Below are 24,983 nucleotides of genomic sequence, written 5' to 3' on the forward strand. Positions count from 1 at the left end.
AAACTTTTTCAGTATGCAGTAACAGCGGCAAGAATATTGATGGCCCAAAAATGGAAACAAGAGGAGCTACCGACATTGAATGAGTGGAGAATGAAACTTATGGACTATGCAGAACTGGATAAAATGACTGGGAAAATTAGATATCAGAAAGATCACAAATTCATCGAGGACTGGGGAAAGTTTACGGATTATCTGAAAATTATATGTGATGAACAGATAACGCTAGTGGCTTTTAAGGAGGCTTTGTGAAAAAACAAGGTATATTGTAAAAAAGAAATAGATATGGAAGGTTAATGTTAAATTGGCAATACTATAAAGAAAATGCGGGAAAACAAGGAAAATGGATGATTGAGGGAGGTGCCGATGGAAGTTCAAAAAACAGCAAACATGTAATTATGGTGGTACGAATTATTTGTAAAAGAAAAACTTAATAAAAATTTATATATAAAAAAAATAAAAAAAAAATAAAAAAGAGAATGTGCCTCTGTGCTGCTGATTTCCCCACTGCCCTCTTCATACCTCTCCTGGTTCTCAGAGACTGTGTGGAGGGGAGCTTGTTGCAGCAGGAGGGGGAAACACCCGTGCCTCTCCACCAGCCTGACTCATCTCTGCCTCTTGGCCTCACTCATCCCACTCTGCTGCTGCTGCAGCTTCTGTTTCTGATTCTACCCTTCTCTCTGCCACAGGTGCTTCCTGCTCACTAAGCACTGTTATCTCTTCAGCTTCCGACACCTCCTCCTCTCAGGCGTCTCCCTCTGACCACTCATGGTCATCTCACAACTATTCCCCAGGTTCTGAGTCTTCTTCCCTTGGGGGTTCCCTGGCTGGTTCCTCCCAATATTCCTTTGTGTCCTTGACATTTCATGAGACTTCAGTTAGATATAGCAAGATTTCACTGGAAGATGGCACTGCTGCCAGCACTTTGTGGGCACTGCCAGGCAACATGGGTAGGAGAGGCCTGGCGCTGGTGGGTGGGACAACAGAGGGGTGGCACATTCCCGTTTCACCTCAAGTGGTGAAATAGCACACACTGCCCCTGTCACATTGCATACCAATAGGGCTTCAATAGGCAATTGGCCCTGTTATCCCAGCCTCCACACAAGGCAAGTGGGATTTCAGAATGCAAGAAGATTTACAACTGTTCTACCTAAAGGCTCTTTCAAAACAGCTAACCAACAAGATGAAGATAGCAGTGTCTGGACACTGACCAAAAAATGTTTCTACGGAAGGCAGCAAATGCACTTTATGGTTATGTGTGTCCACAATCTTAGTGGTGATGAAAATGCGCTCTGCAAACAAAGGATCTAATTTCTTTTATCATTATCTCTCATACTCCAGGACTGACATTTGTTTTAGGAAGGAATGGGGAGAATTGGGTTTACTTTAAAATGCAAATCAAAATGACTGCTGTGTAATTTTTATTTACACTGCACAATTTCAAATATTCAGGTGTTCGTTTGGTCAGGATTCAATAACTTTAAGACCTTTTAAGATCTCTTAAACCTTTTATTTTTCAATGTGTTGTTTAAACCTGTTTTATTAGTTTATTGTTTATTTTATGTATTCTGATGCCACAAGCCAGGCAGAGGATATTGTGATCGGGGAGTCATAGAAGTGCGACACGTCAATAAGAAGCTGCACACTCATAAATACAACAGTCCAATTCTATGCATGTCTGTTCAGAAGTAAGTCCCACTAAGTTAAATGAAGCTTATGTCCAGGTAGGAAAGGGGGAGGAGAAATCCAGTTCAGTTTGCATTTTAAGGCAAATCTATGTAGTTTGTATTTTCTGAAACAATTAGTGAACTGAAACATAGCCAACATTTGAAATTTGCACTTGCAAAATGCACGTATTAGTGAAAATTGTGGGAGACTATAGTCAAACATACTGTAACTATGCACAACTGCTAGTTAGTGCATGAAAGGGTTAAGGACCACAGTAGTTGTATTGCTAGATAGACTCAGTTAGGTCACACCCCCTCTCCTCTGGAGAGGGAGGAAGTGAAACCTTTCGACTTCCTTTCACTTTCTCTCCCTGCACCTGTAACCAGTGAAGGAGGATGTGTGTAAGCTTGCTCTCAAGTTTAGAGCATGTGTTTGGAACTATATTATGTATTTTCTACTCAAGAGTATTTTGCCTGTGTTCTCCTTGCAGCTGCATGGAACAGCACATGTACCAGACCTTTGAATCTATAAGTAAACCGTTTTAAACTTACTTTCTAGTGTGTGGTCTGTTCCTTGCAAAAGGGATAGAAAGAGGGGAATGTTTTAGATACTATCCTGCTGCTTCTTTTTGTGAGTTTAATACTCTGCCACTGGGACTCTCAGTGTGCTAGCCCCGAGTTTTGAATCCAGCCACCCAGATGATTCTTTTGTTGTTTACCTTTTGTTGTTCATTCTTTTGTTGTGGTCCACAGGGATTCATATATTTTCCTCCCACTAAAATAGCATACAAAAATGCTAGGGAACATTTATTTTTCTTTTTTTAAACAATTTTTTATTGATTTTTAAACAAATACAAATACAATAAACACTTATCCAGCAGTACAGCTAATGGTGTTTGTTTTATCCATTGTCTCTAGACATACACTTACACATTCCAAATTCAAACATATTTCTTAATGTAACCTTTCCCCTGAGAATATTGAGTGGTTGGTATAAGATCTTGATTTTGGTCATTAACCTAGTTAAAGAAAGGGGTCCACGTTTCTTGGAAGGTGTCTCTATTCCTTTAACTGCCATCCTGTGTCTGGTGGGACGTTTGGACAATGCTGTATCCCAGATATTATTTTCCCATTTGTTCAGGGGTATTTCAGTCTGGTTCTTCCATTGCTGAGCTATGGAAAGCTTGGTTCATTTATTCATGTTTGGTGGGAATGCCCTTAAGTTAAAAACTTTTGGAACAGTGTTTTCAGAAAACGTTTAAAGGTCAATATAGAAGATATCTGCTGAATCGCTATTAGAATAGCATTTCATGGGCCTTGGACAACGACACTAAAGGACTGGTTTCGTGTTGATGTCTCATGAGCCTCACCAACTTGGGGATAACCAGTGATGCTCCTACAGATGAGCTCAGTGGCTGAGCTGGAATATAAGGGTTCAGGCCGTCCCTAAGATACCCTGACATCATTGTCAATGATGATCCACATCTATTCAAAGCCAAGTTTTGGTTGAATGTGATATCTTTGCTTAAAGTTTCCAGGTCACCAGAGACGTCTTTCCCATAGGGCTTAGTGGTGCGTTGCGCCAGGGCACCGGCCTCTCAGGGACACCCCAGTGAGTGGGGGAGCTGCAAGGCTTTGCTGACAGCCTCCCCTTTCCCTGCACATCCACCAGCTGCGCCCCGACAACTATATGGCTGAAGGGCATGCAGCTTCCTTCCCAAACCTCTGTGGGCATTGCTCTCCTGCAGCGGCATGGGGGGGGAGTTGCGCCCCCCCCATGGCTGGCAGTGCACAGCTTCTCCCCCCCCCTCACTATCCGTGGTAATTTGGGGGCGCTGGGCGGATATTTGCACCCCGGCGCTGCATCTGCTAAAGACAGCCCTGCAGGTCACAGTATCTGGCTCCTCTTCATTTCTGAATTGTGTTCCATTTGTCTGCCCAGTAGCAGTATGTGCATTCAGCTGTGCCTTGACACCCACTTCCATCCCCACCTAACAAGAGCTCGCAGCCAGCTACCTTGAGCTACCACCGAATGCCCAGGAACCCACCTCGAGTTAAATCAATGACTTCATCCGCAGAGCCAACTGAATGCACAGCTGTTCCTGGTTTTGAAAAGGGGTGAGGTCAATGCAGTGGAAACAGCTGAGATTTCCCTTCCTTTCTTTTCAGGAGATGCTGACATTTTGTTCTATGTTTAGCATTTCATCTGTATTTGGAGGGGGGGGCAAAAGGAGAGAAGCAAGGATGCTGGTTCCTTTCAAGAGCTTCCCCTGTTAGTGCCCGATGAGAATCTGACAGACAGGCATGTCAGTGAAAATGACCAGCCAGTGCCCCATAGGCGGCAGGAAACCAAAAACATTTATCCACCTAATTTCATTTCCCAAAGCCTCTTAGCTTTTAAATTCAGATTTGCAATTGAGTGATGGGATTAGACAAATTCCTTTCTGAATATGAGCTGTGCGCTGGCGAGAGAGAGCTCATTCAGAGGGCCTTGGGAAGAAAGGCTGCCTCGTCGCTGCACTAAAGGGAGAACGCAGTGGGAAATCAGCCGTGCATGCTGAGGTTATTCACCCAGAGGGGAGGGAGGGAGACTCTTTGCCAACAGGGAAGGATTTTGTGCCTCTGGGGATAAAGGCAGCCATGCTTACTAGAACAAGGTGGGAGGGAGCTAAGGAACTGAGAGCCAAACCATGCTGGATTGCCCAGTAGGCAGACCAAGCAGGTGCCTTAGAGCATCATCAAAGCAGAAAAAGAAAATTATTTTGATATTTGATTTATTTTTAAAAAGCAAGCACTGAAGTACTCGTCATTTTTCTAACATCGATGATTACTAACTGCTCCACAGAACACTCTTTTTCTCAGCTAGAAAGAAGAAGAAGAAACCCTCATAGAACAACAATGTGTCAGGACAGACTTGATTCACTTCCCTATGTATAGATGTGGACATACTTCATTGAGATAGCTTCACTGAAATTATCCAGAATTTTGCAAGCAGAAAATCCAGGCATTTCAGCACAAATGTGGGTTTTGTATGATTTCCCTCTGTGTATATAGTAACCTTTTTATTTTGAGTTGCATATAGAGGCACCATATTTCCCCCCCCCCCAGTGCTTAGGGGCTCTAAAGGTATTCATTCAGCCCTGGGTCTGAATGTGGCCCTCAATGCCTATGTATCTGGCCCCCAGGACTCTCCACAAGACACCCCATGGCTGCTCCTCCAATGCTTTAAAAATGTTCATTGCTTTTTTCCAAGAATAGCATCAAGTAACCAAGAAAACAACAAACAAAGCAATACATGCTTCATCCTCCCACCTTCTGGAGAACAGCTAATTGTCATAACTGGTTGCTCAAGTCTACAAAGGCTCATCATAAAGTCACATTACTCATTATTACATCAGTTGGTTCAATGGAAGTCCTTCTGGAAACAGTGGGGTAGCGTGGGTTGTCAGCACCCGGGGCAAGGCAAGTAATTTGCGCCCCCTAACCCGTGGATTTACGCCCCCTAACCCATGGATTTGCCCTAACCCCAGATGTTGCGCCCGGTGTGGCCGGCCCCCCCTGCACCCCCCACGCTACGCCACTGTCTGGAAACGCTTGTGGGTGACTGGAGGTTATTTGTTGTCACTCTGTGTGTTCATACGCTTAATAAAACAGAAGTACATTTCAATATTATTATTATTAATAATAATAATAATAATAATAATAATAATAATCCACCCATCGCCACTCTGGGCAGCTTACAGCATATCTAAAAACATAATAAAAGCATCAAGTATTAAAAACCTCCTGATACAGGGCTGCCTTCAGATGTCTTCTAAAAGTTGTGTAATTCTATAAAAAATCACTTTGGCCAGATTGATTATTTCTTCCTACGATTTGTATCTTTGAATTGTGATAATGCATCTCCTTTATGGAGATATTTGAGGGGGGTGTCCTAAGTTAAAAGTACTGTAACATCCATTGCTCTGACCTCCCTACACTGGCATATGTGTCCCAGAAAGTTGGCCATGAAATATTGCAACACTTGGGCTGAAAAAGATTCCCCACCCCTATACGAGAGAGGACATATGTTTGATGAATTTGTTCTTTGCCAATTCCAATAGGAACTAACTTGAGCTTCCCCTTTTGAACTATCAATCAGAACACACCTTTCCTTTGGATTTCACACTTCCCCAAATGTTGCAATGCAGTTCTCCTTCCCCAAAAAATGCTAAAAAAATGCTTCTAAAATCATATTTTAGGATCAAATACGTTTAGAAAGGTGTACTTCAAAAGAAAAGACCATTAAAAGTGCACATTTTGGGAGGAAATACATAGTTTCAAACTTAGTTCAATGTGTACAATGGTACCTCGGGTTACATACGCTTCAGGTTACAGACTCCGCTAACCCAGAAATAGTACCCCGGGTTAAGAACTTTGCTTCGGGATGAGAACAGAAATCATGCTCTGGCGGCCCGGCAGCAGCGGGAGGCCCCATTAGCTAAAGTGTTGCTTCAGGTTAAGAACAGTTTCAGGTTAAGAACAAACCTCCAGAACGAATTAAGTTCTTAACCTGAGGTAGCATTGTATTTAAATACAAATCTTTTAGCAGGTAGTTGTTTTCTTTAAAAAAAGAAAAAAGAAAAACTACACAAATCAAGGTAGAAATTTGGAAACAGAAAATATTTATGAACACATGTGAAACTCATACAGACCAGAAATGGACTTTGTTTTTTGAGTATAAGAAGCTTCCTTATACTGAGTTCATGTCATTGGTCAGTATTGTCTACAGGGCAGTGGTTGGCAGCTTATCCACATGATATCAGTTCTCCAACCAAGCAAAGTTTACAAAAATGCATATATTAGGGGAAAGTGTGCATTAAATGTACGTATATATTTGTGAAAATAATATACAAAAATGCATTATCTCAAGAGAAATAAGTTGAGAAAAATGTGTACATTAGTCCAAACTGCATACAAAACTGGGTATTTCAGTAGAAAGGCACGCTATAATACTGAATAATTTTCATGAGGATTTAACAAAACAGAATTGTGGATCACTGCAGAAATAGGAAGAACTGAAATTCAGATGGGGAGAAATGAGAAACTGAGAGAACCAAGATGGGCAGATCCTTCTATCCCTATTAGAGGATGCAACTGATGAACTGGTCAACAAAATAGGCTTCTGTATCCTTGGAGGTCTCTCTGTTTTCCAGACAAAAATATATTGTGGCCGAAAGCGTACTTTGCTTCGTGACTCCCCCACCTTCCTAAGGTTCAAATTCCCATACCTTCCAGTACCTCGATGGCAAATTCTGGGACACAATCTTCAGGGATGCCATCTTCCTGATTTTTCTCGTGAGGGAACAGAGGCCATTTTGGACACTGTGATCTCACACAATTTTGTGCCACGATTTCCCCCTTAAAAACCACTTTTTTCAAGCATAGCACCCCAAAACACACATTTTGGGGCACCATGTGAGATTGCAGGCACAACAAAGTGGGGTTTTTTTGGGGTGGGGGGACTGCAGTGCGAAATTGCTCTAGATCAAGGCATCCAAAATGGTCACCATTGTCTCACAAGGAAAAAAAAAAGATTGTCCCACTTTTTCCAAAACACTTGCAGGGTATGAACTCCACGTAACAGTAAGGGTTTTATAGCTGTGGAGTCCTTGTTCTTAGCTGGTTATCAATTGTGGGGTGGGATGTACTACTAACACATTTCTGGGAGGGTAATCCCTACTTAGATCGAATCTACACTCATGGTTTATAACGTTAAAAATGTGTTATCAAAATGTGGCACCAGAGGGCGCTGCAGAGCAGCAAAGAGAAACTGCCATTAAACATTATAGAATGTTGTATTTAATAACATTTAGAAAATCAGTGTAGATCCAGCCTTAGTTGGGACTCAGCCACACTTCTGGTTGCCCCATGCCTGCTTGGAAAATATGCTCTTTGCTTCTGAATCAGAACAAACAGCATGTCAGGCTTCTGGGAATGAGCTTCCTCCCCCGTGGCTGCAAATGAGCAGATCAAATGAAAGGGAATTCTTACCAGTTAGTTTCTTTAATAAACACAGCGAAGGACAAAATAAAGCATCTAACCAAAATGTCAGGGCTCCCAATTAAGGTCACTCCCCCCCCCCCCACCTTCCATCCTTATTAATCTACGTCATTCCTACATCTTGTAATCTGAGCTTGGAGCCTCTGTGTTTTCTGTTCCAACACTTTCTGAGCTCTCCGATACTTTGGGGAAGGAGGGTGGATACTTTACAGAGACTATGAATCTGTTAACTCTCTCTTTTCCAGTGTTTCTTCTTCTAGCTGTTCCCCATCCAGTATTTCCCAGCTTCTGCCTTCTAAACTATGTCCTTCTGCAAACCACTGTTCCAAATCTATACTGTCCTCCTGCTCCTGGAAAGATTCAGGATCAGGAGGAGGGGTTGGCTCCCACCATTCTTCCTCAGTGCATCCCTCCTCAGCACCATCCCTGACACAGCAGTCCGCAGAAAACCCAATAGCCGTTTGGTTCGATTCAGCGGTAAGCCACAGGTTTTCCTGGGGAAAAAAGGCAGAGCAAACAGAGAGATGGACAAGCCCAAAGCTTGTGTGTCCTGGTCTCAGTAGAACTGCATGAGCTAGGGATGCATTAACATTTAAATGAAATGGATAGGTTGGAGTCAGAGCACATTGCCAGAGCATTGTGTTTTGCATGCAAAAAGTCCCGGGTTCAGTCATTCACAGAGGCAGGTTTAGGGGAGTGTGACCTGCTCAGTCACACTGGGCACAGAGCCCCGGGGGCACTGTAACTGTAATGTAGAATGGAAGGTGATAAGGGGGAGGGCAATTTTTGGTGTTGCGCAGGTCGCTGCTGAAATTGGAGTCCCCAAGGTCTCACTGACATCTCCAGTGAAAACAATCAGAGGATGTGAAGGATTCTTCTAAGAAACTTGGGAGAGCCACTTCCTCAGACACTCGGTCATGCCAGGTCACAGTGTGACCCAGTATAAGGCAGGTCTCCTGTGCTCCTGTGAAGAATATAAGGTTTGTGCATAAAAACCCAGGATTATTATTATCATATTTTTGCCCCACAGGATGAGTCCAGCTTCTTTCTACCTTCAAATGAGACATTTTTGTTCCTCCTCCCATACTTCAGGTGGGCTATTTACCTTTGTGTGTTTAAATTTCCTTTTGTACCACGTCTGAAGTGCATGATTTTTTTAAAAAAAATTAAAAACATGTTTTCTTCTTCAGCTGGGAAAAAATGCTCTGTGAAGAGAGGGGAGGGTGCTTGTTGATGTCACCAACCCCCCAGCCAATCAGCACTCTGCACAGCCTCTTCTTCTTTTGACTGATGGGACTCATTCTTCCTGAGAAAACCGTGCATGGGGTAACAGCATTGCTGCGAGTGTGCTTTCCGAAGCAGAGCAGCTCATGTTTTTATGCACATTTGCACTCTCCCATGTTTCCTCCAAGTAGCCCCCAACTGGGGTATGGATTTTGTTCTGTCTCTAACATGCAGTTGAGGACTAGCTCTCATAACTATTATGTGGGGGGTTGTGTTTTTTTTAATGTATTTCCCTTTTCTTACTAGTGAAATGTTTTTCTCCCAGCTTGGATTGGATGAAAAATGTGGCACAGCAGCCCGGACCTAGCTTAACAATGGCTTTGCTGGCTGCATTTGCCCTGTGGGGTTATCGGCTGGCTGTCCCTGCTCCCAACAATGGCCTTGCATTCGTTTGCATGAACTAACATATTAATCACAGCGAAGGGTCTGCGCCGGGCTTTTGCATGGTAGCACAGGTGTGCTCCTGTGTTGCCGTGCAGACTGAAGCGAGCGAGCGAGCGTGTGGTGCATCTGTGGCGTGTGTTTGCACGTGCCTGCTCTCTCTGACTGGCTGTCTCCTGAGCTGCTACTCTACTCTCTCTCACCCATTCACTGTCTAATAGGAAACAAATCTGCCCCTGGACATGCCAGGGCTTAAAATAGATGTTGAGACAGCAGCCTTTCCCCTTCTTCAGCAGCAACAGCGGCAGTAGCAGGAGCGGCAGAAGCAAGGAGAGGGAGAGCAGAGGAGATGGCCGACTAGATCTGAAGGAGAAGCCTTCTTTCCCAGCTGAGAAAAATCAGATCCTTGACAAAGGTAAAGTAACTGGGGCCAGCTGGCTCTCTTGTTGTCTCTTTGTGGTACTTCCACGGCAGGACAGAGCCTGTGGCTTCCTTGGTCTTTACCCCTTGCGCTGTGCCAGCAAGGAGACGCTTCTGCCTGTCCTCTCTCTGAGAAGCTGCCATTTAGAAGAAGCAGGCTATTCAATGCTTTGCATGTTTGTATGTGGCAGGGAACTGTGGCAGAACTTTGGCAGGATCGAGGCTTGGTGGAGTGGGAGATCTCAGGCTGCATGCATGACCCTGTGATATTTACTCTCTGCTACCTAACTTATCATCCCAACAGTGTGGTGGAAGGAAAACAAGAGCCAGATTCATGCTGATGTGCATATAAGGGTGGGGTATCTATGGGTCACATAGTTCAGGGGATTGATCCTGGTCTCAAAGAAAATGTGCCTCTTTCCCAAACACTGCTGCCACGCAGAACTCGTTCTTGGAGCTCATGTCTTTCAAAACATATCAAAGCTCTTGAAGGGCTGCTTTTTGGCAAAATAAATTGCCGGGCTAAGAACCAGCGCAATTGGGCATGTGGATAATTTTGGAAGGACTGAGGGGGCTAGATTTGAGGACTCTGCTTGGCTTTTAGGCTTAAACTGGATACCTCGGGCCAGAGACGTCTTCTTCACACTCAGACTCATTTTTCTGCCTCTGTAAAGTGGGAACAATTGTGGCCTCCCATTGAGAGGACAGATAAAATAAGGGCTCTCATGCATGAAACCCTGTGGAAAAGATTGATTACAAGGAGAGAGTTGCGCAGCATGGGAACATGGCTTCTTATTTTGCTCGTGTTATGAGGCTGGGAAGCAAGGCAGACAAAACAACAAGCAGGAGGCAATCTCTACTTTCCCCTCTGCTAGTGCTCCGGTGGGAGCATTAAAAGAGCAGTGCATCGTGTGCAACATCGTGCAGGGATAAAAGCCTCTCCCTCCCCTCCCCACCCCACGCATGTATTCTGAACAGGGCTGGTCCATGGAGAGGAGTAGATCTGTTGCATCTGATCTCCAATCTGGAAGGGTGCCCCACCCAGTGCTTGATTCCTGTTAAGCTAAATGACCATCGGCTACCGATCCTTTAGAAACGCAGCTGCCTTGCTCCAAAAGCCACAGGCCCAAGATGAGCTGTTCCAGGAGGGCCGGGGAACCTGTGGCTCCCCAGATGTTGTTGGACTCCATTTCCCATCAGCCCCAGACAGCATGGCCACCGGTCAGGGATGAAGGGAGTTGCAGTCCAGCCATATCTGGAGGAATCTGGTTTTCCCACCTCTGTGTTATAGCTTAGTAGATGTGTTGGAAAAGCTTTATTTCCCTTCATAGGCTTGTAAAACCTTCCCCTGCTGGGTTAAAGCACTCAGGTTTCAGACTGGCTGCCACCCCCGAATGTAATACTTTATTTTGATGTAGCAATGAAGGGGGGGGTCTACTCCTGGACCTTCTCCTGAAGTCCCCCTCCTTGAACTGTCAGCTATCAGGGGCTCAAGCCGACTCCTCCATCCCCCATTTTGTTCACAATCCACAGGCCACAGAGTCCTTATAAAAGCTGTTCTGCTTTCAATTGGTAAACAAAGGGAAGATAGAAAAACCACCGCCGTGTGTGAGGGCATCCCTGTTTCACTCCCAGACCGATACGCAGGCACAGCTTGGGCCAAGTTCAGAAAGTACAGAGCAATATTCTAAACAATTTTATGCAATTCAGAAACAACCAATCATTTCTGGTGATTGTGTTAAGCGTGTGTGTGTATGTGCACCAATTTCTGAACACGATGCGATATCCTCTGCATTACCCAGTTCAGATTTTTGGTATTATCATCATTTTTGCCTGGCACCACACCCAGCAGCAAAGGCTCCAGAGAAAGCTGTCCTCTTGAAGCAAGTCAGCACCAAAGTGGATGTGACAGAGTGATGGAGCCTATGCTTTGAAATCAGACATTCCCAGCAGTTCTGAATGAAGACATGTAGCCACCTGAGATGGCCCAGCAAATACCACTGTCTGCTTTTCTTTTTCCTCTTCCTCCTCGTGCTCTGTACTTTGACTTTTGCCTCTGCTACAGCAAGGGCAGGTGAGTCAACAGGCTGTCACCTGTTCAGAAGGTGGGCAGTTTGAATCCCCCCGCAACGGAGTGAGCTCCCGTTGCTCGGTCTCTGCTCCTGCCAACCTAGCAGCTCAAAAGCACGAAGTGCAAGTAGATAAATAGGTACCGCTCCGGCGGGAAGCGTTTCTGTGTGCTGCTCTGGTTCTCCAGAAGCAGCTTAGTCATGCTGGCCACATGACCCGGAAGCTGTATGCCGGCTCCCTCGGCCTGTAAAGTGAGATGAGTGTCGCAACCCCAGAGTTGTCTGCGACTGGACCTAATGGTCATGGGTCCCTTTACCTTTACCTTACAGCAAGGGCAGGTGAGTCAACAGGCTGTCACCCAACAATGACTCACTCAGAAGAAGGACCCTATATCAATGAGTGAGGAATCTTAAGCCCAGGGACCCAGTGAGCCCTTCCAAGCTTCTCTCTCTGATCCTCAAAACTAACCCTTTTTTGCTATCCCAACTTCAGAACCTGAGAGTTTTTGCCAGGCTGGAATTTGTCCTTGAACTCTGGAATGACTCTTACTTTGAGGGATAGAGAGGGATTGTGTGGAAATCAACCTCCTGTACAAAGGTCAGTTTTACACCTGCTGCGCTGCCGACTTTGGCCTCTGGCCTCACTCAACACCGGCATGTCTACAGGGTCAGTCTCAAACTGAGACCTTGTATTGGGGCAAGTGGCTATTTTTCTGGGGCAAGGCGTCAATTCTTTCTGAAGTTCAAAGGGCATTTGTCACGGCAGCAAAGCCATGGGTAGTCTCTACAAGGCCACTTCCCCCCACAATGCCTTGCTCTGAGGAGTGACTCTTTCTCAGAGTAAGGCATGAGGAGCAACAGAGGAGATGTGGATGGGCAGTGGGCAGCCTAGAGAAGAGTTTGGATTTCATATCCCGCTTTATCACTACCCTAAAGAGTCTCAAAGCAGCTAACGTTTTCCTTTCCCCTTCCTCCCCCACAACAAACACTATGTGAGATGAGTGAGGCTGAGAGACTTCAGAGAAGTGTGACTAGCCCAAGGTCACCCAGCAGCTGCATGTGGAGGAGCGGGGATGCGAACCCTGTTCACCAGATTACGAGTCCACTGCTCTTAACCACTACACCACCCTGGCTCCTCCTAGAGGGGGCACCACTGCACTGCTCCTCAAAGTCCTCTGCCTAAGATGTGTCTCAAATGGCCTAAACGAGAGGGCTAGCCATGGGCCTCAGGTTCAGTCCCTAGCATCGCTCCACAGGATCAGACAACAGAGGGTGCAAAAGACCCTCTGCCTGGGATTCTGAAGAACTGCTGCCTGTCAGAGTACCAGGGGTCAGCAAACTTTTTTCAGCAGGGGGCCGGTCCACTGGCCCTCAGACCTTCTGGGGGGGGGCCGGACTGTATTTTGGAAAAATAATATGAACGAATTCCTATGCCCCACAAATAACCCAGAGATGCATTTTAAATAAAAGGACACATTCTACTCATGTAAAAACATGGTGATTCCCAGACAGTCCACGGGCCGGATTTAGAAGGTGATTGGGCCGGATCCGGCCCATGGACCTTAGTTTGCCTACCCATGGTGTAGACAGCACTGGGCTTGGTTGAAAAATAATCTGACCCAGCAGAAGGCAATTTTCAGTATTCCGAAAGAACTTCCTAAGAGCTGCAGCTGCAATGCTCCCAGCCTCCCAGAATGGGTTTGTCACCTCCTATCACCACTGCAAAAAGTGGATTGTGCTGCACATTCCCCCAACCTGATTCTGACAGAAAAGAGCTGGGAAGTAGCAGGCTGAACATATTCCAAAGTTCAGCAAGAGAGAGTCAGATAGATTGATACAACAGCAGCATTTGGGTAGGCATATGATGAAGTCACCCCTGGGCACAGTTGCTGAGAGGTGCCGGAGACCCCTAATGTCCGGCTTTTGTGGAGTCTGCCTGAGGTTACTCTGTGGTGAGAGAACAAAAATCTGCACCTTCTCCAGGGAGCACCAGCTCTTTAGGACAACTTCATACATGCTAAAGCTGCGTCTTCACTGGGCATTTGCCACTGAATAGTCAGTCACACTTGGTGAACTCACTTTTTACAGGGCATGTGCATGAAATCATGGGCAAGGTTTTGCATGTTTCTCATGTTTTGCCTGTTCAAGTTCTGTTTGTTTTCCAGAGCTCAGAAAAGCTGCCTTTTTTTAGCTCCATGGAATAGCTGCACAATTTCTGCAGGCGTCCGTGGACTATTGTGTTGCTATTGTGACCAGCTATGGCCTGCATAGATTACTCTAGCCATTTCCTAAGAGCAACTCTGGCATTTTAACCCTCCATTTTCCAAACAGCATTGCTTTTATATCTAATCCCTCCAAGCCGCTGGGCCTTAAATTGCATTGGGAAAGATAACGATTAGGGTGTATTTAGCCCTGTTTCAATGCACAGTAGTCCTAATGAAAATCCCCCTCACCCACAAACCTTTGGGGCTGAAGAAAGGGAGGCTGCCCACTTGGCAGGACATGTTACGAGTCGCTGTTCCACTTCTAGCTGAAAGCAACACAGCAACAATTGGGTGTTGCTAAATTATCCACAGCTGGAAAGCACCCTAAGACATTGGGGAAAGATTCCCAACTGTGGCCCTGGTGCATTTTGGCTCAGATTATACCCCCAGTGTCACTATGCAGAAGCAGAGCAATTCAACTCGGCAGTTTTGAGAGCCCAGGAAAGTGAGCTTCAGGTTATATAGGAAGGTGTCTTGGGGACCAGATCAAACTCTTTGTCCATCTAGGCCACTGCTGCCTACTCCGACTGGCAGCAGCTCCCTGGGGTCCCAGGCATGGAGGGGAGCTTCCCAGCCACCTAAGTGGTCCTTTCAGCTGGAGATGCTGGAAATTAAAACAAGGACTACTACTAATTTATTTACGGCTATTAGCCCATAAAATATATACAAACATAAAAACACAGAGACATAAAAACAGATATATCCGACAACAGAAGGTGAACACCACGATGCAAGGGTGGGTCATTGAGCAGAGCCAAGTGACAGCTTGGGGCCAGGAGAGCTCCAAGGGACGGATCACAGAAAAGGAAAACTGAAGACGAACTCCGACATGCACTCTCATCATAACAGTCCGATTAGTTTTGATGTTGTTGTTGTTTTTTGGTGGTTTTTGAGTGTGAGATAACCGCATTCAGAAATCTCGCCACCTGCCGAGTTACAGAAGGATCTGTATCCTGCAAAAGCAGTGCGGCGTGTGACTCAACAGGCCTGCCAACCATGCGCAGTAAAGCAGGACCCAGGAATTTAGCCCTGGCTATGCTATGTAGGGGACAGTTGAACATTATATGTGAAAGAGATTCAACAGTTTCCCCGTCACACACGCATAGCGGAGACACCAAACCCTTGGAAAATCTGTGGTTCAGCAGGTTCGATGGAAAGACATTGAACCTTGCACGAATAAATGCAAGTCGGTGTGGTACTGATGAAAGAGATGACATGTATGATGGAAGGCCAAGTGGTGGGGTTAACAAGGACATTCTGTATGCAAAAGTCGTATTCTTTCCACTGCATGACAGTTCCTCCCCAAAGAGAGCAGAAATGGGTTGCCTTTTTCTCCTTGGGTTCCTTAAAAACTTTCTGCCCTCCTAGTGGAAAATCAGAGCTCCCCTAAATACCACAAGAGGATCCAAGTGCGTGTGGAGCTGGGTGAATAATTTGTCTTTTTCCTTGTCTTGTAACGGGGTCAGTGCCAGGGTGGAGATATCTTGATTTTTGTTTTTCTTCTCCTCCAGCTCCTGGCTGTCTCTGTACAAAGCTCCTGGCACCTGCCCGCCTCCCTCATTACTATTCTAGCCTTGGCAGCCTCTGAGCTGGCAGAGCTGTGCTGGCCAAACATCGTTTTGAAGGAAGGCAGCAGCTGAGCTCATCCCGATCCCAACTGGTCAGGAGATGCCAGCTCAAAAGCTGAGGAAAACGCAAACCAGCGTTTATTTCTCCTCTGCACATGTGAATTCATTAAAAGTCATGTAAAATGATTGAATGCCCATTATCAAACACTAAAGTGGCAGTTGGGTTTCTTCTCTTGTCTATTTGAACAAGAAAGCAGGTTTCAAATTGTCCAAGTACACGGGCAATCCAGTGTAGAGTCAGGCCCCATCTGCACTACAGATTTAAAACAGGATCATACCACTTTAAACAGCTTCACCCAAAGAATCCTGGGATCTGTAGTTTGTTAAGGGTGCTGAGTGCTAGGAGACTACTATTCCCTTCACAGAGCTACAGTACCCAGAGTTTTCGGAGATGTAGGATTGATTGTTAAACCACTCAGACAATTGTGGTTCTGTGAGAGGAACAAGGGTCTCCTAACAATTCCCAACCAAAGTCCCTTACCAAACTACAACTCCCAGGATTCTTTGGGGGAAACCATGGCAGTTTTAAGCAGCTGTGTTGCTTAAGCAGCTGTGTTGCTTTCAATGCCTGGCACTGATGGGGCCTGAAACAGAAAAAGCCAGGCAGGAGCAAGCAGACAGAGTTAATAAATGCCAAACTCACCGGGTTCCTGGAGCTCAGGCTATTGAGCCCCCAAACTAGTAGTGTTTCAAGGGCAACACAGCTGCCACGCCCAATTTGTCCTTTCGAGATCATCCAAAACAACATGTTATCCAAGTGTCCTGTTTACCACAGACCTATTTTCCTATTCCCGTCCCCGTTTTATTCCGCCTTTCTTTCTTTACTTTTGCAAAAGGCCTTGTAAAATATGTCAGGGAATTCTTATGAAGCCTACGCCACTCTGGAAGCCAGACAAGAATGCTGTGGCCGGACTGCTCACAGGAGCAAGTCACTGGCAATATCATATGTCTCTTTGCCTGTACTGGTTGCCAGTTTGCTACCAGCCCAGGCTCAAGGTTTTTGTGTTCATTCTCAACAACTTGGGCTCCAAGTACCATAAGGCACCTACCGTATTTTTTGCTCTATAAGACACACTTTTTCCCTCCTAAAAAGTAAGGGGAAATGTGTGTGCGTCTTATGGAGCGAATGCAAGCTTCGCAGCTATCCCAGAAGCCAGAACAGCAAGAGAGAGTGCTGTGCAGTGCTCCCTTTAGCTGTTCTAGCTTCGCACGAAGCCTCCGCAAGGCATGGGGAGCCTTCATCCCCGTGCCCTGCGGAGGCTTCGTGGGGCTATCTGTGGCTTTTGCGGGAGGTGGGGGAAGGTGCGGGAAGGGACAGAGTGGGTGGCAAAAGCTAGGGATAGGCGCGCTCCCATTAAAGAGCTGCGCGGAGTGTGTGTGCGGCTCTTGGGGGAAAGCCTGCAAGCGCCACACTCCACGCAGCTGGTGAAAGGGAGCGCTGAGCAGAGCCTGGGATGCATACAGGCTCTGCTCAGCGCTCCCTTTAAATAATATTTTTTTTCTTGCATTCCCCCTCTAAAAACTAGGTGCGCCTTATGGTCGGGTGCGTCTTATGGAGCGAAAAATACGGTAATTACTTACGCTTGATCACTGAGAGCTTCTGATGGGGCACTTTTTGCAGTCTCTCCAGTGCCCCGAGGCTGAAGGCTCATCCACACTTTTGCTTGTCCCACCTCTTTACCAGTCTTTCAGACCCTCCAAGAAGCCATCCCAGTTTCTGATTTATAATAATAATAATAATAATAATAATTTATTATTTATACCCCGCCCATCTGGCTGGGCTTCCCCAGCCACTCTGGGCAGCTTCCAACAAAATATTAAAATACAGTAATGCATCAAACATTAAAAGCTTCCCTAAACAGGGCTACCTTCAGATGTCTTCCAAAAGTCTGGTAGTTGTTCTTCTCTTTGACATCTGGTGGGAGGGAGTTCCACAGGGCGGGTGCCACTACCGAGAAGACCCTCTGCCTGGTTCACTGTAACTTGCCTTCTCACAGCGAGGGAACTGCCAGAAGGCCCTCGGCGCTGGTCCTCAGTGTCCAGGCAGAATGATGGGGGTGGAGGTGCAACTTCAGATATTGATTTGATCCGGGAATGTCCTAGAGCCCTCCCACCTCATTCCCAAAGCTGAGAAACCACTAGCTATGCTTTGTGGAGAAGGGAAGAGGACTATAGGACCCTGTCTGAGCCCTCGTGCTTTCTCCCCAAAGCCCACTGCCTCCCTTACCCAGCTTTGGGAAGCCAGCATGAAGGCTGCAATGGTGGGTGTCAAATATTGATGGGGGCCACCAAATAAAGCATTGAGGGGCACGTGTTTGGAAAACCCTGATTTATCCCCACCTACAGTAGAGGGCAGCCTACTAATGTGGATCAAAAGGATGCAAGAAAACAAGATCCCATCATGTTGCAATAAGTACGTTTTGATTTTATGGTTTAGCATTGTTTATATTTTGAATTCCATATGGGAAAAACACCATAATCTTTCCAGTGCTTAAGGCCTGTACCAGTCTTAATCCAGCCCTGCTTACCCACTGCTGTCCTAACTGTAACTCAGTGCTCTAGCCCCATCAAGGACTCCTTGCTTTAGCCATTTCCATTTTTAACAGGATCCAGAAGGAGAGACACCGAGTGCAGACGATCCCCAGGCTGGATGTGGTCCTGCTAATACCACCTGTTCTCTCTTCCAGTTTAGAAACCGACCGTGGGTGGTGGTCGCAGCAGAAACACTGCCCCGCCCCAGCCCCCTCAAGAGGCCCGGGATGCAAGGGGGGGCTTGGTGGCACCAATGGCCTTCTTGTCCCGGTTCTCCCGGAACGGATCCAGGGCTCCCAGCCGGCGGATACACGATGACACCGTCAGCCACCCCATCCTCAGTGTCTTCGAGTTGGAGAGGCTGCTCTACACAGGGAAGACAGCCTGCAACCATGCCGATGAAGTGTGGCCAGGACTCTACCTGGGAGATCAGTACGTACCAGCCCAGATGTCACTGTGGGGTGGGGACGGTGGTGGGGAGGAAGTCCTGTGATCTACGCAGCTGCTAAGGAACTGGAGGGCATGCATGACATTGCCTACTATCAGGGACTGGGCAGAGGAGGAATGGTGGAGACCACCTCCCCATCCTGACCCCTCTAGGGAGGAGGAAGAAGACAGTACAGTGGTACCTTGGTTGCGAACAGGATCCGTTCCAGAGGCACGTTCGCAACATGAAAGGAATGCAACCCACAGTGGCGCATCTACACGCATGCGGGTTGCGATTCACCGCTTTTGCGCATGCGCGTTACGTCATGCGGCGCGTCTGCGCATGCGCAAGTGGCGAAACCGGGAAGTAACCCTTTCTGGTACTTCCAGGTTGCCGCAGGATGCAACCTGAAAAAACGCAACATGAAGCAAACGTAACAAGAGGTATGACTGCATAGATTTACAACAGGGGTTTGAGGGAGGTCGCAGCTCAGAGGCAGATGAGGGGGAAAGTTGGGAAATAATGGTGGAGGAGGAGGCAGGACCGGAATGGCAGTTGGCTGCCATGAAAGCCTTCCAGACCCCTCAGCTGCCAGAACCTGGCAAGCCTTAAAAGTAGGAGAGCAAAGAGCTCCAAGACAGAAAGCAACGTAGCAGCACCCGTAGAAGTGATGAATGAGGAAGTGGGAGAGACGAGGGGTTGCAGATTCACTTGGGACAACGTCATTATCCAGGAGGCTGGGTTCTATAATATTTATTTATTTATTTATTTATTTATTTATTTATTTATTTATTTATTATTTCCACCTTGCCCATCTGGCTGGGTTTCCCCAGCCACTCTGGGCGGCTTTCAGCAAAACATTAAAAACAGAATAGAACTTCAAACATTAAAAACTTCCTTAAACAGGGCTGCCTTCAGATGTCTTCTATAGCCTCTCTCTGTTATACTGAAATAAAAAAGGACAGTAAGAAACTTTTCCTTGTTTTTATACTTTCCTGGGCAACCAGCCGGGAGCTGCTGACAGCTTCCTGGCACCTACAGAAGGACAAATCTCCTTTTCTCTCTGTTTCTCATGTTTCCCATCCTGAAGTTCGTTCCACCCCTTTTCTGCATCCATTTGAGTTTTCTGTTTAAAACCCTGCATGAGCAACCTTGCTCCTTTATGTGCACACCAGCCAGCTGCACTGAGAGGGTTGCTTAACAAGCTTCCCTGCTCCATCTTCTTCCCCCCATATAGAGATATAGCTGCCAACCGCCGAGAACTGGCGCGCCTGAACATCACCCACATCCTCAATGCCTCGCACAGCAAGTGGCGGGGAGGGGCCGATTACTATGAAGGCACTGGCATCTGCTACCTGGGCATCGAGGCCCACGACTCGCCCACTTTCGACATGAGCCCCTACTTTGATCCCGCCGCTGACTTCATCCACAAGGCGCTGAGCAGGACTGGAGGTGAGTCCATGGCGGTAGGTGGCTTGATGGCCCAACTTTTTGCAGAACTGAATAGCTCTCCCTACCATTGGTGAGAGTTTCACATTAGGGTGACGATGGTCTGGATGGAAGTAGGACTGGTGCCTGTGAGCACACTGTCATGGGATTGGTGTGCTGAGATTCTTCCACATATGTGGTGGACCTGTAAAAGGGTAGAAGAGTATTGGGAAATAATTCATAATGAATCGAAAAAAATGTTTAAAAGTACTTTCCCCAAAACAAATCAGAGTCCTTTTTGTTGGGGATAATTCAGATAGAAATTCCCATGTGTCCAAAAAGGTTATTTATGTATGCCACTACTGCGGCCCGTGTTTCATTAGCCCAAAAATGGAAAGCGAGTGAAGTCCCATCTAAAGAAGAATGGCAAGTTAAACTGATGGACTATGTGCAGCTTGCGGACCTAACATCTATATGTTAGGAGAACAAGAAGAACGTACGTTTAAAGAAGCTTGGAAAATGTTTATTGAATATATGGGGGGAAGTACAGTGGTACCTCGGGTTACATACGCTTCAGGTTACAGACGCTTCAGGTTACAGACTCTGCTAACCCAGAAATAGTGCTTCAGGTTAAGAACTTTGCTTCAGGATGAGAACAGAAATCATGCTCCGGCGGCGTGGCAGCAGCAGGAGGCCCCATTAGCTAAAGTGGTGCTTCAGGTTAAGACCAGTTTCAGGTTAAGTACGGACCTCCGGAACGAATTAAGTACTTAACCTGAGGTACCACTGCAGTGTACTCTTGAAAACGTTGGCAGCATTAAGATAAATTCAACAGTGTAAATAAGTTTGGATGGATGTAATAATGGAATACTGAATGGTTTAGTTTATGTAAAATATGCAGGGATTTATTATGATATGAAAAAATGAACCATGGAAAGAGAAGAAAGGGAGTCATTGACATTTTTAGGTTGTTTAAATGAATATTTTAAATTGTAAAACAGAAAATTTAATAAAAATTATACACACACACAAAAAGAGATTCTTTCCCATGGTGAGAGATTAACTGTTACACCCAGACCATATCCATAGCATGTATTTAAAGTGCATGGCTTGCCCCACCCCAACCCAAGAATCCTGAGAACTGTAGTTTGTTGCAGGTGCTTGAAATGGCAGCTCTGCGCATGGAATCAGGGTCCCCTAAAAACTCAGTTCCCAAGAATTTTGGGGGAGAAGCCAAGATCGCTGGGTGATCTTGGGCCAATCACTACCTTTCAGTTTGCTCTGCTTTGCAGGCTTGCTGTGAGGAGCAAGTAGAAAGGGAGGACTGCGTGCGCTGCCTTGAGCATCTTGGAGGAAAAGCTGAACACAAAAGTAAAAAGTCTGTGAGCCAGTGCACACTTACCTGAAAATAAACCCTGCTGAACATTGCAGGATTTATCTCTGAATATCTATGCATAGCATAAAGGGATGCGGGTGGCGCTGTGGGTTAAACCACAGAGCCTAGGGCTTGCCGATCAGTAGGTCGACGGTTCAAATCCCCACGACGGGGTGAGCTCCCATTGCTCGGTCCCTGCTCCTGCCAACCTAGCAGTTTGAAAGCACGTCAAAGTGCAAGTAGATAAATAGGTACCACTCTGGTGGGAAGGTAAACGGCGTTTCCGTGCGCTGCTCTGGTTTGCCAGAAGCGGCTTAGTCATGCTGGCCACATGACCCGGAAGCTGTACACCGGCTCCCTCGGCCAATAAAGCGAGATGAGCGCCGCAACCCCAGAGTCGGCCATGACTGGACCTAATGGTCAGAGTTCCCTTTAGCTTTACCTTTATGCATAGCGTAGGGGAGACATTTTTTTTAGGAAGTGCGACCAGGCACCCCCACAACAGGCTCCCTCATTGGAGCTTGGCTCCAGTGTGCAAGGAACTGCAGAGACAGCTTCCTCGTGCAGCGGCTCAATGCCACCAGCCACAGCTCCACCCATGGGTCAAGCCTGACCTGGGGGCAGAGAGAGGCTGCGACACACAAGGAAGGTGCCAAGTATCTTCATCATGCCTGGCTGCAGTTCTGCTATACCGCTGGCGCATCATATATTTGTTTTTGATGTGTCTAAACTGCCCATCACCTGATGGATCCCAGGGCAGTGTACAGCAAGGAAAAGATGCATCTTTGTGCACCAGTAAAATTGAGGGCTTGTCCACACTTCTGCTCATCCTGTGTCTAGAACGCATGGGCCCAAGCAGTTTTCCACTTGATCCACACAGTGTGGCCATTGTCCTGTGGGAATTGGGGACCTTTTTCAGGCAAACAGCCACATTCCCTCCTGGGAAATTTCCCGGGGCCATCTGCCAATGGTGGGTGGGGCCAGCTGCAAAAGTAGGTGGAGCAACCATGCAAATTTTACCTTTGTGTGATAGCCTACTTTCTACACACACACACCTCTTTATTCTCCATCCAGGGATGCAAGAGGCATGATCAGAGTTCAAGGATACATTCCGACCAAGTGAAAACACTCAAGGGGAGTGAAAAATAGGACATGAGGGCCAGATAGTAATGCCTGGAAGGCTACATGTGGCTCCCATTCTTGAGGTCCCTCACTCCTGTGTCCCAAACCAAATGAGGATGGAAATATAAGGTTGTGCTGGGGGAGGGAATCTCTCTGGGGTTATTTAAATTGGTGGCATTCTGGAAGAGATCTTTGCTGAGGTGCACCTCTAACCTTACGGGCCATAAATGCCTCAGCTGCCATTTGATATTCAATGGTGCGCTTTAGCTACTCTCAGATAATGGTTTTAATGCGGTTGGGAGCTCTTCAGATTGCAATCTGCATTACTTCAGTTTATTCTGAATGTGTTTAGTCATCCCTACTGTGTTTGGAAGGCAGGGAGCCTCCTGTTCCTTCTGTTGAGCAGGGCCCTGGACCTCTGCCCCCAATGGGGCAACCCTGATGGCAATACTGTCAACACTTACTTTGCATATCTACATTTAGCACATCTGTATCTCCCCTTTCTTCCTGCAGGAAGGATCCTTGTTCACTGTGCCGTGGGGGTGAGCAGATCAGCCACTTTGGTCCTCGCCTACCTCATGATTTACCATCGCTTGACCTTGGTGGAGGCCATAAAGACCGTCAAGGACCACCGAGGCATCATCCCCAACCGGGGGTTCCTACGTCAGTTGGCTGCCCTGGACAACTCCCTCAGGTTGAAGCAGAGGCCATGAGTGGAAGGGCCAGAGGGGGAAACAATGTTGGAGTCAGTCCTGAGGCATTCCCAGGCCATAATTTGGGCTCTGGTATCCCTGAACTTCCACAGTTCCCGCCCTGCAGAAGCCCAAGGCCTACAAGGCCTCTAATTTCTAAAGTTAGCTTCAGGTGTCAGCCAGAGGTGAGCTGGCTCAGGTTTCCGAGAGGCAGAGAGTTCCCCAACCCTTCTCTCCATTTCTCCCTCCTTTGGGAAGCCATAAAATGGGGCTCTTCTTGATATCAAGTCTCAACCTCAGACCAGGGGAGTCTTCAGCTGTCCAAATCCCCTTGGAGTCCTATGTGGTGTGGCCTGTCGCTCCCCATATTTGCTTTTAGCCTTTGTTAAAGTGCTTGGGTAGTTCCCTAATATATTTTAGCTGTGAGAATAAAGTCCTGCAGAGACTAAATGCATCAGAACATTTTTTTCCACCCAACAGTGATCTGCAATTATGGGGCAAGGGAAGAATTGGGTTGGTTACTGCTAGACATGTTGCTGCTGTCTGGGGTGGGGTGAGGAGTAGTCCCAGAACAGCAACTGCCCAAGGGTCCCAGGAACTTAGAAGGGCCTTCCACTGGCGTAACCCAGCTGCACCCAAATTCATCACCCTCTCTACCAAGCCCACAGGTGCTTTCCAGTTACAGGTGCTGCTGCTGCTTTTGAATGGGAGCCAAAATCAGCTCCCTTCCAGAATGGCTGCCCACCATTTTAAGTTACCCAAAATGTAATGCCCTGGACCACAGATTTGTAAAATGTATTGCTTTCACAGCTCTGTAGTCTGAGTTGATCAGTAATTCTGTTGCAGCCACTGCAAGCAGGGCTGGGCCCTGCCCTGGTTCAAGGAAGGTTGCTGGGCATGGTCAAGACCATGCAAAGGGGCTGTCTAAAGCCTGCCACGGGCCTTGGATGGAATGAAGTACACAGAGCACTATTCTTATTATTTTTAACCATTCTCCATCGCTTAATGAGAAAGGAAACTGCATTCAGAAATTGTCAAAGGGGAGAGAAAATGTTGGTGAAATTCTCACAGGCATGGTGTGGGCTTTTCCCCTCTGCTTACTTACTTTCAAGTAGGCCAAGGGGCATTTGTGAGCCTCTTTTCTTCCACTCTAGCTAGCTGGTCAAATACACAGTATATGGAGAATCAAGTCTTTTCTGAAATCCACTGTTGGGTCATACCTTTTTTAGGACCAACCAAACATGTCACCCAAAAGTGGCAAGTTTTGAAGAGGGAGCAAGACAGCTTCAGCTCCAGAGACCTGCCAGGACCAGCAATGAAAGGAAGTGCCGTTTGAGTGACACCAGGCATAAAGATTAAAAGTTCACTGATTCCTAGAGCAGAATTGCTGGTGGAGCGGATTCCCTACCTCCTAGAATGGATTTTTTGTTTGTACCAGCTGCTGAAAGTTGAAGGAGCTCAGGTTCATTCTAGGAACCATGGGGGGGGGGAGACCATAGATCAGTGGTACTGATATATTTTGCATCCAGAAGGTCCCAGATTCAAATCCCAGCATCTGCAGGTAGGGCTGGGGGAGTCTCCCTGTCTGAAACCTGGAGAGCTGCTGGCAGTCAATGTAGACAATTCTCTGGTTCTGTATAAGACAACTTCCTAAG

General features: G+C 46.7%; 1 protein-coding gene across 2 annotated transcripts; it reads left to right on the forward strand.

The window, feature by feature from the left end:
• Positions 1–9,391: 9,391 nt before the first annotated feature.
• Positions 9,392–23,778, forward strand: DUSP26 (dual specificity phosphatase 26). Of its 2 annotated transcripts, none has more exons than XM_083589148.1 (4): positions 9,392–9,786; positions 18,445–18,716; positions 19,949–20,163; positions 23,150–23,778. In XM_083589148.1, the coding sequence occupies exons 2-4, from the start codon at positions 18,538–18,540 to the stop codon at positions 23,347–23,349; spliced, it is 594 nt and encodes a 197-aa protein (XP_083445274.1). In that variant the 5' UTR covers positions 9,392–9,786; positions 18,445–18,537; the 3' UTR covers positions 23,350–23,778. The 2 variants fall into 2 exon arrangements, with proteins under 2 accessions (XP_083445274.1, XP_083445273.1); XM_083589147.1 differs by having other exon boundaries at positions 9,398–9,786; positions 18,440–18,716.
• The last annotated feature ends 1,205 nt before the right edge of the window (positions 23,779–24,983 follow it).

This window comes from Podarcis filfolensis (genome assembly GCF_964270895.1).
Source record: "Podarcis filfolensis genome assembly, chromosome: 15".
Taxonomy (NCBI): Eukaryota; Metazoa; Chordata; class Lepidosauria; order Squamata; family Lacertidae; genus Podarcis; species Podarcis filfolensis.

Bases quoted from the DNA above. Each gene is read 5' to 3' on its own strand.
- DUSP26 (XM_083589148.1), top strand. From the start codon at position 18,538: ATGGCCTTCTTGTCCCGGTTCTCCCGGAACGGATCCAGGGCTCCCAGC. The intron at 18,717-19,948 runs GTACGTACCAGC...CCCCCCATATAG, and splicing joins GGACTCTACCTGGGAGATCA to AGATATAGCTGCCAACCGCC. The intron at 20,164-23,149 runs GTGAGTCCATGG...TTCTTCCTGCAG, and splicing joins GGCGCTGAGCAGGACTGGAG to GAAGGATCCTTGTTCACTGT.